The 17,432-nt window shown below is 44.0% G+C and overlaps 1 protein-coding gene across 1 annotated transcript in view; it reads left to right on the forward strand.

The window, feature by feature from the left end:
- Positions 1 to 16,277: 16,277 nt before the first annotated feature.
- LOC119279531 overlaps positions 16,278 to 17,432 on the forward strand; it is a 1,547-nt gene continuing 392 nt past the window's right edge. The window contains exon 1 of the mRNA XM_037560745.1: positions 16,278 to 16,936. Coding sequence (XP_037416642.1) covers positions 16,278 to 16,936 — 659 coding nt within the window. The remainder of the gene's footprint in view (positions 16,937 to 17,432) is intronic.

Here is a 17,432-nt window from a genome sequence, read left to right on the forward strand (position 1 = left end):
CCAAGAACATCATTGTTGAGCAATTAAAAAAGGAAGCCTCTGGAACAAACTGGCCTGGTGGCCGCTGCCGGCATCGTCCATCCCCATGCCTCCACTCAGTCCGACCACCAATCACCACCACGCCCCACTCCTCTTCACCTTATCTCCTATTTCTCAAGATATCATTAGTTTTTACACATGAGATTACTCCTGCATGGGTTAATCACAACAAGTGTTTTATAAAAAATGCATCTTGATGTCCCGTGCAATGCACAAATATCTTGCTAGTACTCCTACAGAAGACTAAGCTGGTGATGATGGTGTGTCTGCCATCCGTCATTTCTGACAATTAGATCTACATCTAACGACTGTGAGGTAAGTTGTAGCATTTTCTCACCAACATCCCACTTCTCTACCTATTTGAAGAAAAAACCATAATTAGTATCTTAAAACCAACCACATCCCTCCCTCACCTCACCAAAACAGTCGAAGGAATATATTCTGATTGAAACATAATATATCTCTAGTGATATATGTATATCAAAATTAGAGTGTTTTGTATCAAGTTTGTGAATAAATATTATTCTAAGTATGATCCGTTGCAATGCACATGAACATTGCTAGTATTTCCAACCATGGAAAAAACCTAGTATTTCCATAATTTCGAGTTTTCCATCAAGATATTAGTCACTCATGGTTGATATTTACTTTCAATCATGTACACATATGCACTATGTAACTAGCCTTGCTTATTGGCTTCCAAAGCTTAACTTTCACTCCTACTTACAATATGTAGAGTATTTAACAAAAAACTACCACTTTCAACCAAACCTAGGAAGAAACTATTTTACAAAAAATAGCAAAAACATACCCAATATTTCTCAATCCGCGCCAAAAACTACTACCTAGTGCTGATTAGGCTCGTTTAAACCCAATTATGACAGGGTTGGCCCACACGTCTGTGCTGACGAGGCAGCTTAAACCAACACATTTTGTTTGACCATTGACACGAGGGACCCACATCTGACCTTCTATCCTATTATTCCCCCTCAAATCATTATTTTTCCTGAACATTACTTCAAACAGTACTGATGCATGTTCGTCGGTGTCGCCGGTGATGAGCGAGTTGGCCTCCGCTCTGCCGGACGGACCGGACGCTGCGCTGGCCTCCGCACGGGTTGGCAGGCTGGCCTGAGCGTGACTCACGAGCGAGCAAGCCGCCGCGCTGGCCTTCACTCGAGCCAGATGGCTGGCCTTAGCGCGGCGCGCGTGAGCAAGCCGTAGCACCGCCGTGCCAATCTAGCTAGCAAACCTTGCAGACAAGCAGAAGGACGGAGCTATCTTGGCTAGCTAGCAGCCGCGAGCGCCGGACGGAGCTGGCATCCGGGCTGCCGCAAGATGGGCTCTGCACCGCTAGTGGTTTTGACCTCGCCTTCTGCCGGCGGCGGTAGCTACGTCCATGGCCGAGGATGACTAGGTGGACGGGCCGAAGGTAGGAGGTCACTCGGGTATTTTTGTGCAAACTGACATGTAGGTCCCACAATTCATAATGCCTAACTTCCCGGTCGAATAGAAGGCGTTGACTTAAGGGGCGACATGGGTTGAAATGTGCCTATAACGACACTTTTATAGTAGTCGTTTCTGGGTAGGGCTGGTTGGTAAGGGCATGTACAATGGTTGATAAGGTAGTCTTATCTTAAGTCTGCCACATATGCAAGTGGTAGTAGTTTCTTGGCATTATTAGTGGTTTCTTGGCATCATTAGTGGTTTCTTGTAAGGAACAATGTACTACTAGCGACAAAAGGCGATTCTATGTTGCGTTGTACTCCAACGAGTACTACTAGTGGTTGCGGGAGTGTATACCTTGTTTTGTGAATTCGATCCCGGCCGAACGCACGGCGGCCTTTTTTTAACTAGTAACTTCATTGGGAGCCAATATTGTCCAGAGGTAGTTTGAGTTTTGAAGTCGAACGGACGTGCGGCACCACAATCTGGGTGCACTGGATAGCCTAGCCACGTGAACGGGTTTTCCTTCCCATCATCTCGTGGCTCGCATGCTCGCCCTAGCCGCACCTCGCTTGCAGCTTCCTCATCAGCTAGTAGCATATTTAAACTAGCGCCTCCTAATTAAACCCGAGGACCCGGAAAAGCCTGGCGGGGCATTGGGAACTATGCAATATGGCTCCGTACATAAAGTTCTACTAGTGCTCTACTACTCTGTAGATTCTGGCGTTGCACGCATGGACTTCACTCCCTTATCGGCTCTATAAAAGAAATTCCTCTTGACGTGATTTTTTTTGAAACGGAAGCAAAAGGTTTGCCTCATCTCATTCATAAAGAAGGAACTACTAACAAAGTTCGACGAGATCCATTACACCTCCACAAATGGAAGCGAAAAGCCTAGTCTCGCTGTATCAAATAACTCAAATGTTCTGCCCTCGCAGTAGCCCTCGCTGATAAACAGGCTGCTAGTGTGTACATGAGAGGAGCGGCTGAGTAGGCTAGCTACACGCTTGAATAGAGCACCGAGAGTACCCACTACGTAGGTGTACTTTCCCTGCATTGATAGTATAGCGATGGTTCTAGAGAACAGTAGTACCCTCCACTTCCAACTTAGGTCGTTGGCCCTGAGATTCAAGAGTTCAAAACTGGTGCACTATACTAGAAGTATAGTACATCGCACTACTAGTAGATAAACTAGTACTAGTACTGCTATAGTACGAGTATGTAGTAAATAATAGCCTCACCCCTTCTCTAAGGAACGATCGAGGAGCTACAATTGGAAGGGACGAGGCCCTGCCGTTACTATGCTCTTATCTCCTCCTCGCTAGTTCCCCTCCCCCCGAAGAGAAGGCAGTTCGTCGCTGCTCCCATGGATTCGCCAGGCAGTTCTCCTCCTTGTCGGGGCTGGGAGACCTTGGACGATGATCCTCTGGGAGAAATCGCATGCCGCTCCGACGTCCTCACCGCCGCAAGACTCGGTGCTTCCTGCATGAACTTTTTCAAGATGTTGCTTAAACAGACTTGGGAAAAGGCCATGCTTGTTGGTCTTCCATGCGTCCTCGAGGAGAAGCTTCTTCTATGGGACAATCCATCGAATAGTCCACCACTCCCTGGCCATGGTTACACATTGACTCCGCTAGAGTTACCGACGTTGAGAGGTAGTCGGATTTTGTCCGATGAGCAGGTCAGTCATGGAGTTTGATCATGTACTACTTAGTTATTCCATTTCCATCCCGTAATTTCTCCGCTGCCCACCGTCTTATATATACGTCTGGGTCGGTGCCAACAAAGATTGACTTGCATACCTCCGGCCGGATACCACCATCATTCTGCACAACATCCACAGCAGTGCGGCCGTTCTCGTAGACCCCTTATCCACCATTGGGATCGGCCTTCCGGACTGGCTGGGCTTGAATACGTATGATGATGCCTACATGAGATTGAAGAAGATAGCAATTGCGGACCTGCCGACAAAGCGGCGTAGCTACGTCGATTACTATCTCATCACAGTGTTCGACATAAGGATTGTCATCAATGCAAGAGGCAGTAACGGCATAGGCTGGCGCATGTTGGCGGCGGCAGATTTGTACCCCTACACGTTCAAAGACACCGTGCAACATCTAGGCCTCATCTTCGCGGTGACAAGCCATGGGACTTGTTTCATCTAGTTGCCATCCTACGATACATGAGATTACAAACGAAATGCACAAACCATCATTTGCATCCCTAATGGTACTCCGTTATTTTGCAGGGACCAGTCATCCCCCGATCAAAATAAGATCGCCGATCCTGGATGTGCATTTGCATCAGCGATTCGGTCTAACCTGGAACCTTGTAGCTGACTTTGGCATATTGGGATCAACTATCTTAGCAGTTGTTACCCATGGTACCACTGATGTGCAACATGGTCACACAATCTACCACGATCGGACCGTCACCATCTACCCAGGTATTCCATTTAGTATTATATTTTTAACCCTCTCGCCTTTTCTCTCATTGTTGTACTACTTACTAGTACTAGTAGGAGTAATTTTTTACCTTGGAGGACGCATATAGCTAGCTAGGACCTTGAAGACTTGAACCCACTAGCTGCCACCATTTTTGTTTTTCCATATCTTACTATCTCATCCATGTAGCCAAGTGGCTATATATAATAAGTCGGTTATTTTACTTGCTCTATACCGGAGTAGTACTATTTGCTGCACAGTATTGCACAATATTATTATGCATGGACCTTGACTATGTACGTCACCACGTGTCCAGATCTGAGATGTCGCGTGTACCAGATGAACAGTGCCGAGTTCGACCCCCGTGATGCTACGTGGGTGCCGAGGAACACTCTTGGAGAGTACTCGCTTTCCATTGGGGACAACTACCCCATTGTGAAGCGGATGCCACCTTCCATGCATGAGACCAATGGCCTGATGTTCATGAAGCATGGCTATGTCTTCAGTGCGCACCGTCGGATGAACGAAATGCTGGGACACGCTATCCCTGATTTATGCCGCTTCAGCTTGGATGAGTCTCCATCGTGTGGAACCAGACTAGAAAGCTGCGACAATGATTCCCATTGCCCACTGCTACCTCTTGAGCACTGCTTTGGATTTCCCCGAAGAGGAGAGGGTGATGCAGCAAAGTAGCGTAAGTATTTCCCTCAGTTTTTGAGAACCAAGGTATCAATCCAGTAGGAGACCACGCACAAGTCCCTCGTACCTACACAAAACGATAGCTACTCGCAACCAATGCGATTAGGGGTTGTCAATCCCTTCACGATCACTTACGAGGGTGAGATCTGATAGAGATGATAAATAATATTTTTGGTATTTTTGATAGTTAGATGCAAAGTAAAAAGTAAAAGGCAAAGTAAAAACAAAGCAAGTAAATAAAGCGATAGAGATTGATATGATGAGAATTGACCCGTGGGCCATAGGTTTCACTAGTGGCTTCTCTCAAGAGCATAGATATTCTACGGTGGGTGAACAAATTACTGTTGAGCAATTGACAGAATTGAGCATAGTTATTAGTATATCTAGGCAATGATCATGTATATAGGCATCACGTCCAAGACAAGTAGATTGAAACGATTCTGCATCTAATACTATTACTCCACTCATCGACCGCTATCCAGCATGCATCTAGAGTATTAAGTTAAAAACAGAGCAACGCCTTAAGCAAGATGACATGATGTAGAGGGATAAATTCATGCAATATGATAAAAACCCCATCTTGTTATCCTCGATGGCAACAATACAATACGTGCCTTGCAACCCTTTCTGTCACTGGGTAAGGACACCACAAGATCGAACCCAAAGCTAAGCACTTCTCCCATTGCAAGAACTACCAATCTAGTTGGCCAAACCAAAAAGGATAATTCGAAGAGACTTGCAAAGATAACTCAATCATACATAAAAGAATTCAGAGAAGAATCAAATATTTTCCATAGATAATACTAGATCATAAACCCACAATTCATCGATCTGAACAAACACACCACAAAACGAAGATTATATCAAATAGATCTCCACAAGAGAGGTTGAGAACATTGTATTGAGATCCAAAAAGAGAGAAGAAGCCATCTAGCTACTAGCTATGGACCCGAATGTCTGAAGTAAACTACTCAGACTTCATCGGAGGGGCTATGGTGTTGATGTAGAAGCCCTCCGTGGTGGATGCCCCCTCCGGTGGAGCTCCGGAACAGGCTCCAAGATGGGATCTCGTGGATACAGAAGGTTGCGGCGGTGGAATTAGGTTTTTTGGCTCCTGTTCTGATCGTTTGGGGATACGTAGGTATATATAGGAGGAAGGAGTACATCAGTGGAGCGTCAGGGGGGCCACGAGGTAGGGGGCGCGCCCAGGGGAGGGCGCCCTCCACCCTCGTGACCGCCTCGGCACTTCTTGGAGTAGGGTCCAAGTCTCCTGGATCACGTTCGGTGAGAAAATCATGTTTCCGAAGGTTTTATTCCGTTTGGACTCTGTTTGATATTCCGTTTCTTCGAAACACTGAAATAGGAAAAAACAACAATTCTGGGCTGGGCCTCCGGTTAATAGGTTAGTCCCAAAAATAATATAAAAGTGGAAAATAAATACCAATATAGTCAAAAACAGTATATAAAGTAGCATGGAGCAATCAAAAATTATAGATACGTTGGAGACATATGAGGCATCCCCAAGCTTAATTCCTGCTCGTCCTTGAGTAGGTAAATGATAAAAAAGAATTTTTGATGCGGAGTGATACTTTGGCATAATTTCAATGTAAATCTTCTTAATTGTGATATGAATATTCAGATCCGAAAGATTCAAGACAAAAGTTCGTATTGACATAAAAATAATAATACTTCAAGCATACTAATCAAAGCAATCATGTCTTCTCAAAATAACATGGCCAAAGAAAGTTATCCCTACAAAATCATATAGTCTGGCTATGCTCCATCTTCCCCACACAAAATATTTAAATCATGCATAACCCCGATGACAAGCCATGCAATTATTTCATACTTATGACATTCTCAAAACTTTTTCAATCTTCAAGCAATATATGAGCGTGAGCCATGGATATAGCACTTATAGGTGGAATAGAAGGGTGGTTGTGGAGAAGACAAAAAGAGGGAAGATAGTCTCACATCAACTAGGCGTATCAACAGGCTATGGTGATGCCCATCAATAGATATCAATATGAGTGAGTAGGGATTGCCATGCAACGGATGCACTAGAGCTATAAGTATATGAAAGCTCTTCAAAAGAAACTAAGTGGGTGTGCATCCAACTTGCTTGCTCACGAAGACCTAGGGCATTTTAAGGAAGCCCATCATTGGAATATACAAGCCAAGTTCTACAATGAAAAATTCCCACTAGTATATGAAAGTGACAAAATGAGAGGCTCTCTATCATGAAGATCTTGGTGCTACTTTGAAGCACAAGTGTGGCCAAAGGATAGTAGCATTGTCCCTTCTCTCTTTTTCTCTCATTTTTTTATTTGGGCCTTTCTCTTCCCTTTTTTATGGACTTTTTTTGGTCCGGAGTCTCATCCCGACTTATGGGGAAATCATAGTCTCCATCATCCTTTCCTCACTTGGGACAATGCTCTAATAATGATGATCATCACACTTTTATTTTTCTTACAGCTCAACAATTACAACTCGATACTTAGAACAAAGTATGACTCTATATGAATGCCTCCGGCGGTGTACCGGGATATGCAATGAATCATGAGTGACATGTATGAAAGAATTATGAACGGTGGCTTTGCCACAAATACAATGTCAACTACATGATCATGCTAGCAATATGACAATGATGGAGCATGTCATAATAAACGGAACAGTGGAAATTTGCATGGCAATATATCTCGGAATGGCTATGGAAATGCCATAATAGGCAGGTATGGTGGCTGTTTTGAGGAAGGTATATGGTGGGTGTATGATACTGGCGAAAAGTGCGCAGTATTAAAGAGGCTAGCAAAGGTGGAAGGATGGGAAAAAGTGTGTATAATCCATGGAGTCAACATTAGTCATAAAGAACTCATATACTTGTTGCAAAAATCTAGAAGTTATCAAAGCAAAGTATTACACGCATGCTCCTAGGGGGATAGATTGGTAGGAAAAGACCATCGCTCGTCGCCGACCGCCACTCATAAGGAAGACAATCAATAAATAAATCATGCTCCGAGTTCATCACATAACGGTTCACCATACGTGCATGCTACAGGTATCACAAACTTCAACACAAGTATTCTTTGAATTCACAACTACTTAACTAGAATGACTCTAGTATCACCATCTTCATATCTCAAAACAATTATCAAGCATCAAACTTATCTTAGTATTCAACGCACTCAAAAGAAAGTTCCACATATCTTGAAAACCAAGTATATTAACATTAAGCGAATTACCATGCTATTAAAGACTCTCAAAATAATCTAAGTGAAGCATGAGAGATAAATAGTTTCTTTAAAACAAATCCACCACCGTGCTCTAAAAGATATAAGTGAAGCACTAGAGCAAAAATTATGACGCTCAAAAGATATAAGTGAAGCACTATGAGCAAAACTATCAAGCTCAAAAGATATAAGTGAAGCACATAGAGTATTCTAACAAATTCCAATTCATATATGGCTCTCTCAAAATGTGTGTACAGCAAGGATGATTGTGGTAAACTAACAAGCAAAGACGCAAATAATAAAAGACGCTCCAAGCAAAACACATATCATGTGGTGAATAAAAATATAGCTCCAAGTAAATTACCGATGGAAGTGGATGAAAGAGGGGATGCCTTCCGGGACATCCCCTAGCTTTGACTTTTTGGTGTCCTTGGATTATCTTGGGGGTGCCATGGGCATCCCCAAGCTTAGGCTCTTGCCACCCCTTGTTCCATAATCCATCAAAAGAATTCACCCAAAACTTGAAAACTTCACAACACAAAACTCAACAGAAATCTCGTGAGCTCCGTTAGAGAAAGAAAACAAAGAACTACTTAAGTTACTGTAATGAACTCATTATTTATTTATATTGGTGTTAAACCTACTGTATTCCAACTTCTCTATGGATTATAAACTATTTTACTAGCCATAGATTCATTAAAATAAGCAAACAACACACGTAAAACAGATTCTGTCAAAAACAGAACAGTCTATAGAAATCTGTAACTAAAGCAAACTTCTGGAACTCTAAAAATTCTATCAAAATAGGAAGTCCTGGACAATTTGTTTATTGAACATCAGAAAAAATAATCAACGCAAAAGCACGTTCCTGTGATTTAACAAAATTTTATTCGTGCGTTTAAAATTTCTGTTTTCCAGCAGAATCAAATCAACTATCATCGTAGGTTATCCTATAGGTTCTACTTGGCACAAACACTAATTAAAACATAAAACCACATCCAAACAGAAGGTAGATGGATTATTTATTCCTAAACAGAAGCAAAAACAAAAAACACAAAATAAGATTGGGTTGCCTCCCAACAAGCGCTATCGTTTAACGCCCCTAGCTAGGCATAAAAGCAAGGATAGATCTAGGTATTGCCATCTTTGGCACTCGGAGAGGATGATCTCCTCTCTATGGCATTCAATCTTCTATTTAAGGTAAGCACATGGTCATTAATGGAAGAAGTAAGATTAAGCATGTTACGGAAATTTGCCTCTAAACTAGACTTCATCTCTTTAATAATTTCATTTTGATAAAAGCACAAGAGGGTAGTTGATTCAACCTTATCATTCATGGGGTGCTCAAATATAGTTTCAATTTTTTCATAGATATCTATAGCATCCCCTTCAAGAAAACCTTCTTCAAAGATGGAATCTAAAACTTGTTTGAAGGAAGCGGACAAGCCAACATAAAAGCTTTTTAGGTAAATTTCAATTTGATATTGTGGTACATAACTAGCCCGAATCCTAAGTAACCTATCCCAAACATCTTTTAGAGACTAATCAAGTAAATAACGAAAAATTATAGGGTCATCCTCATCAAGATTATTCAAGCTCTCATTGGAGACCCCGGTGGGTCTTTCTATAGCATCATTATTTATGAGCTTAGAGAGGATAGAGGGGTTGTCCAAGGCACTAGAGTTCGGGAGAAAACCCATAGTTCTTTTTGATTCAACCATGGCAACGGAAAGGTAAATGGAAAAGAAAGAAGGAGATGGGGAGAGAGAGGGCGAGTAAAATGGCAAGGGTGAAGTGGGGGAGAGGAAAATGAGAGGCAAATGGCAAATAATGTAATGCGAGAGATAGGGATTGCGATGGGTACTTGGTATAGTTGACTTGCTTGCGTGAGCCTCCCCGACAACGGCGCCAGAAATTCTTCTTGCTACCTCTTGAGCACTGCGTTGGATTTCCCCGAAGAGGAGAGGATGATGCAGCAAAGTAGCATAAGTATTTCCCTTAGTTTTTGAGAACCAAGGTATCAATCCAGTAGGGGACCAGGCACAAGTCCCTTGTACCTACACAAAACGATAGCTACTCGCAACCAACGCGATTAGGGGTTGTCAATCCCTTCACGCTCACTTACGAGGGTGAGATCTGATAGAGATGATAAATAATATTTTTGGTATTTTTGATAGATAGATGCAAAGTAAAAATTAAAAGGCAAAGTAAAAACAAAGCAAGTAAATAAAGCGATAGAGATTGATATGATGAGAATAGACCCGGGTGCCATAGGTTTCACTAGTGGCTTCTCTCAAGAGAATAGATATTCTATGGTGGGTGAACAAATTACTGTTGAGCAATTGACAGAATTGAGCATAGTTATGAGTATGTCTAGGCAACGATCATGTATATAGGCATCACGTCCAAGAGAAGTAGATCGAGACGATTCTACATCTACTACTATTACTCCACTCATCGACCGCTATCCAGCATGCATCTAGAGTATTAAGTTAAAAACAGAGCAACGCCTTAAGCAAGATGACATGATGTAGAGGGATAAATTCATGCAATATGATAAAAACCCCATCTTGTTATCCTCGATGGCAACAATACAATACGTGCCTTGCAACCCTTTCTGTCACTGGTTAAGGACACCATAAGATCGAACCCAAAGCTAAGCACTTCTCCCATTGCAAGAACTACCAATCTAGTTGGCCAAACCAAAAAGGATAATTCGAAGAGACTTGCAAAGATAACTCAATCATACATAAAAGAATTCAGAGAGGAATCAAATATTTTCCATAGATAATACTGGATCATAAACCCACAATTCATCGGTCTCAACAAACACACCGCAAAAAGAAGATTACATCGAATATATCTCCACAAGAGAGGGGGAGAACATTGTATTGAGATCCAAAAAGAGAGAAGAAGCCATCTAGCTACTAGCTATGGACCCAAAGGTCTGAAGTAAACTACTCACACTTCATCGGAGGGGCTATGGTGTTGATGTAGAAGCCCTCCGTGGTGGATGCCCCCTCCGGCGGAGCTCCGGAACAGGCCCCAAGATGGGATCTCGTGGATACAGAAGGTTGCGGCGGTGGAATTAGGTTTTTTGGCTCCCGTTATGATCGTTTGGGATACGTAGGTATATATAGGAGGAAGGAGTACGTCGGTGGAGCGTCAGGGGGCCCACGAGGTACGAAGGCCGCGCCCAGGGGGGCGCCCTCCACCCTCGTGACCGCCTCTGGCACTTCTTGGAGTAGGGTCCAAGTCACCTGGATCACGTTCGGTGAGAAAATCACGTTCCCGAAGGTTTTATTCTGTTTGGACTCTGTTTGATATTCCGTTTCTTCGAAACACTGAAATAGGCAAAAAACAACAATTCTGGGCTGGGCCTCCAGTTAATAGGTTAGTCCCAAAAATAATATAAAAGTGGAAAATAAAGCCCAATATAGTCCAAAACAGTAGATAAAGTAGCATGGAGCAATCAAAAATTATAGATACGTTGGAGACGTATCACCCACCGCTATGGATCGTGCCATCCATGAAGAACACCTGCAACTGGAACCTGGAGGAGGACATGTAGCCCATCTATAACGTGTAAGTGGAGTATGGTAAATTGTGAATGGTAGCGTCGTGAATATATTTAGACTAGTCATGCACAAATTTAGCACATGAATTGGAGATGAACTTGTGTGGCATACTGACATTTGTACTTTAGAATTTATTGCTAGTAAATGCGTTATGTGTACGTGCAACTTGTGTGGTTGTTGAACGGGCTCCAACACACTCTTTGAGAAAAAAAGGTGGCACAACTTTGGATATAGGTGATGTGGCGGCATCATATAGTAGCATCATTCACTATAGTTGTAGTATACTCCTACTAGGACGACAACTCCTATAAAACCTTGCGCTTGGCTCTTTGCCTCTTCGGGAGGTTCAATAGTTCATACTCGTGTGAACCTTACACTTGGCTCTTCGCCTCTTCGGAAGGTCCAACAATGATGATACTACAGTACAATATGCTTCTGGCAATATGACACCGATTGAACTGCTACACGTCCACCACGAGGGCGAGGGCGAGGGAGAGGGAGAGGGAGAGGGAGCTATAGTGAAAACCCACTCCTCGTCCCGCGAGCCACCGCGCGCGTGGGCGAGGGAGAGGCGTAGTAAGCAAGCTTCTCCTCGTTCGGCGAGTTGACGGGACACATCAAAGCAATACTAGTACTAGTCCATACTGTGTCCTTTTCGGCTAATATGGCTTAATTTGAAACGAGAAAAATACAATGGCGGTCAATGTATGTAACAATATGCTCTTTACGGTCACTATATATAGTTTTGCGGTGATTTTACGATCACTAGCTCATCGTAGAGCACCGTATTGCACCCTACTGACCGGCCACATAGTCAACGTGGCACTTTGTTGACTTGTTAAATTGTCTCCTGGTTTCTGGGTCCCACCAGTCAGTTGGTAGACCAAAGAAATCAGTTAAACAAAACTTTACGCAGGCGCGGCAGGAGTCCAACCCTTGCGCGTGAACCACCCTGGCTATGTATGTGAGTGCATGCACGTGTACTCCCTCGGTCTTCCAACAGAGTGTACATTGGCTAAAAACAAAGAGTGTACATCTACACTTCCAATGCATTTAGCCTTTAATCTAAATCGATATTGATTGACTAATACACCAACTTGTGGTCTAGGTATAGGCTACATGTCCATCCTTAATTACAACATGCAACAACCTTCATTTAATCTTCTTCTCTCAATGGTCGCATGCACACATAAGTATTCTACTTTTGGGGCGCTAATTATGCCCTAGTCAACGTGTCAATCTCTAAATGTACATTCTTTCACGGACGTAGGGAGTAGGTTGAGCACTTGAGCATGAGCGTGTGTGTTGCATCGTGTGCTATGTGCCGCATGGGTGCATGAGTGTTGCGTGCGTCCATGTGTACGTGTGAGTGTTGCATGTTGCATGCATGCATGCGGCTTTTACTCCCTCCCATTGACATGTTCATATTTCAAGCTTCCTTTGTTCCCTCCATATGGTGATACTCCCTCTGTTCCCAAATACGGAGTAAAAGCCTCCCTCTGTTCCCAAATATGGAGTATTTTTGTTTTTAGAGATTTCAACAAGTGACTACGTATGGAGCAAAATGAGTGAAGTGAGCGTAGAGGCATAGGGATACTGTAGATAGGAAGTCTTGGCGATCAATTATTCCCCATCTCGGTCAGAGATAAATATTCAACTAGTCTTCATAGTGAAGTGACAATACACGCTGCAGCAGATGGGAAACTTAATTAATAAGCTGAACCAGCGTGTTGGTGTTACTAAATCAGCCTTACCCAGTACTGTCATCATGTTTGCCAGTAGAGCATGCTTACGCAAATACGCCTACACACATCTCTCCTTCATTAACTGACATATGGGCCCTCTTGAGGTAGACCCACATGTCATCGGTGTAACTATTTACACTCCGAAGGACGGTATATCCTGGTAGTAGTACTAGTAGAATTGAGGTATAATGCACTTTCTTCCCCATCTTTCACTCTTCTTCCTCCTCTCTTCTTCTTCCTCTTCTCTTCCCCTTCGCCGGCCGCACACCATTTCCACCCACTCACTGCTCGCCCTCCCACGCCATCTTCCTTGGTAGCTCGCGCGTACCATATCCCCCCGCTCACTGCTCGGCCACACGAGGAGAAGCTTCTTCGCTCGCCCGCCCGAATCCACTTCCCCGCTGGCTCGCAGGCACCGAAAACCCCAATGGTAGAACCGACTGACACGCAGAACCGCGATTGGAATTCCCTCCCCGATGTTCTCTTGGAGCAGATCTGTAATCGTATGGACCTACTCAGCACCGTCCGTCTGGCTGCATGCTCGGTGTCTTTGTACCGTCTACTCGTCTCCAACCGGTCGGGTCTTTTCAAGACACCCTGCTTGCTGATGCCCGATCCTCGCAGGTGGTCCAGACACCGACTTGACGATCGTACGGAGGTTTCCGTGGTGCCCCTTGACATGCTACCACTACCCGTCCACCTGTCCTTCATGCGCGACCACTACTGGGTGGGCATGAAGGCCAACTAGATCGTCCTCATCCACCAATCCGGTAGTCCGTGGCGTCTCGTGGATATCTACACCCGTTGAGAGATCACCCTTCCTCATTGGATATCGCCACCATCAAGCCTCGCGGCCCGTCGGACACTCTTGACTACTACACACGAGACACGTCAAGCTTTTGGCTCGACCTCTGTTTGCTGAAAGTTGTAATCCGTGAAGTGCCCACACCATCAGAAGACTACATGGATTGCAAGCTCATTCCCTTGTTCAACATGGGATTAGTCTATCTGGAATCCGGTCGCCATACATGGTTATGGCTCATCGTCAATCCTGTTGAGGCAACATTTCTGTCTGATGCTATAGTGCACGATGGCATCATTTACGCGGTCGACGCACAGATTGGCTGCCTATACTGGTGGAATCTATTGTCGTGTAATTGTTCTATCTCATCTCATATTTACCTTATGAGTACGACTGCCTGTGCATTGTTACAAATTTAGAATAGATAGTATGTCTATAACCACATCATTGCTATATGTTTCTCTCATTTCCTAGATTTTTATGACCACACATGTTATTGTTAGAGTTGATATGAGAACAATTGGCATCTAATGATTGTTAGAATAGATATTATGAGCATAATCTCATGATTGCTACATGTTACTCTCATTTCCAAATTTTTTATAACAACACATGTTATTGCTTCGAGTTGATATGAGAATAGTAGTAAGTGCTATGGTAGAATATTAGTAGGCCCTGTCATAGCTATTTTCCTCTCATTGTTACATGATGTTTGAGACATGACATATTGCTAGAATATGAAAGCCATTGGCTTATTTTTTTAACTTGGGGTATGATTATGACCACGGCATTGCAATTCTCTGTCTATGACATGTGTCACTGTTATAATAATTTTAATTCCACACATACTGTGAACATGATTGTTTATTTTTGTCCTTTTGGTCTCTAATTAGAATTGTTGCAGCAGATGCAAATGCGCTGGCCTTGATGATTCCAGGACCTGGAATCATACCAGCCGATGGGTGGTGGTTTATCGCTCGTTCAGCTGACGGCGGTCATTTGATGCTCATTCGCACGTACCAAATTGACCAAACCATTACATCAAACCACATGGAGTACAATGCCTAGGGCGTTCGTGACATTGATGGCTATGGCTCCTTCATGTTCGAGAAAGATCCCAGCTCCGTTGTGCCACGCGTATTCAACTAGAGGCTGGTTTACCGCCTCGGCAACCACTCCATGTTCCTCGGGCTCAATTATCCGATCATCCAACCAATCATCGATCATATCACTGGCGATGATTACTGTGCTATGCAACTTCCATTCTCCAGGGGGACTTTGTTTACACATCATACCATGGGTTTCGTGAATCACCATATCCAGAGAATCGTCGACACAACTTGCTGCCAGATAATTTTCAGTGTGTGAAAGGCATCAAGCTTCCATGCGATGGATGACTTTTGCAAACCCGACATGCGGCGATGTGGTTCATGCCAATAGAAAATATGCACAACTTGATTCGTACTGATATCTAGACTAAGCCATGTATTCTGCTGTTGTTGCATGACCCTATTTTGTTGGATATTATGTACTGTTGTTAGTTTGAAGCACTCCTCTGCTTTGAAGGATAGATACCTTTCTGGGATCAAGTGCATCCTAACTCACCTACGTAGGATCTACTGATAATGATGATGATGATGGAGATACTGCGCAGAAGCCATATATATATATATATATATATATATATATATATATATATATATATATAGGACAAATGTTTCCTACAAGTAGTGGTAGTTACCACCACTTGCGTTTTGTATGTTGTATGTAGTATCTGCCGGAACCGGGAGAATGTACGTGTAGTATGTAGTATATAACAATGATTAGGTACTATATATACTAATTTTTAGGTAGTATGTACCATTTTTTGAGTATGCTCATTTTTACGTACAAATATGTACGTATTTTAGAAATATAACAAAAACTATGGGCTCATATGCAATTTTTTCATGTAACTTGATTTGAAATATCTTAGATATAGTATATGAACATATTTAAAATAATAAAATAGTATATATAGTACCACATGATAGTATATGAGACATGTGGGGTAACTACCACCGGGTGGTAGGATGGATTTTCCCTATATATATATATATAGGGTCTATTCTACAATTGATTGTAGAATAATATTCTACAATAGGCAAGACCCTATATAAGGATCCCGAAAATAGATCCCCGATCCCGCCGCCACCTCCCCACCCCCGATCCCGTACTCTCCCTCCTCGGGCCGCTGTTCGCTACCACTAGCTAGCTAGTACAGCGCCACCGCCAGGCAGCCCACGGCCGCAGCAATGGCGCGCCTCGCCACCATCCTCAGCTTTGGGGACCACGCCGAGGAGGGCACCGACGCCTTCCCAGAGCCGCAGGAGGACTACCAGCAAGAACACGACAATGACGACAACGCAGCGTCAGACGCCAGCGGCGACAACTTCAAGTTCGCGTTCGCGCGGCCGCTGGCGCCGGCGGGCAGGGAGGCGCTGACCGACGACCTCTTCGCGCACGGCAGCATCCTCCCGGCCTACCCGGTCTTCCACCGCCGCCAGGCCCACGAGGACGATGCCTTGGCCTCGGCCACCTCCGTGATGGCGCCGCCCTCGCCGGACACGTACTGCGCGTGGGCGCCGCGGTCCGCACCAGGGTCGCCCACGCGCGAGCCGGCTGCCTTCCCCAAGAGCGCGTCCACGGGCACGGGCGAGGCCGCGTGCCGGTTCCGCCTGGGCGACATCCTCGGCTCCGGCGGCCGCTCCCACAGCAACGGTAAGGAGAAGTTCCTCTTCCTCCAGCCGACCCTCGCCAAGCCCAAGCCCAGGACCAGCGCATTATGCGCTGCCGCCGGAGGAGACAACCGCGCCGCCAAGAAAACACATGCGCAGCCGCAGCAGAAGCAGAGCAAGAAGAAGGGGGCGGCCGCCGCTCCGACGGAGATGGACATGGCCACCGCGCACAGGCAGTACGAAACTTCTTTATTGCCGGGCAGTATGAAACCCGTATTCCACAGAAGTAGAAGGCAAATTTGTGTTCTTTTAAAATAAATCCGAGCAGTACAATTTATTCACTTCGAGCAGTACAATTATTATTATTATTATTATTATCGGGCAGTACGAAACTCATATTCCACGGAAGTACAAGGTACATGTGAAGGGAATTTGAGTTCTCTAGAAGAAATTATGGGCAGTACAATTTAATCATTTTGAGCAGTACAAAAACTTCTTTATTGTCGGGCAGTACGAAACCCATATTCCATAGAAGTACGAGGCAAATTTGTGTTCTTTTAAAATAAATCCGAGCAATACAATTTATTCACTTCGAGCAGTACAATTATTATTATTATTATTATCGGGCAGTACGAAACTCATATTCCACGGAAGTACAAGGTACATGTGAAGGGAATTTGAGTTCTCTGGAAGGAATTATGGGCAGTACAATTTAATCATTTTGAGCAGTAC

The sequence above is a fragment of the Triticum dicoccoides genome, chromosome 3B (assembly GCF_002162155.2).
Source record: "Triticum dicoccoides isolate Atlit2015 ecotype Zavitan chromosome 3B, WEW_v2.0, whole genome shotgun sequence".
Lineage (NCBI taxonomy): Eukaryota > Viridiplantae > Streptophyta > Magnoliopsida > Poales > Poaceae > Triticum > Triticum dicoccoides.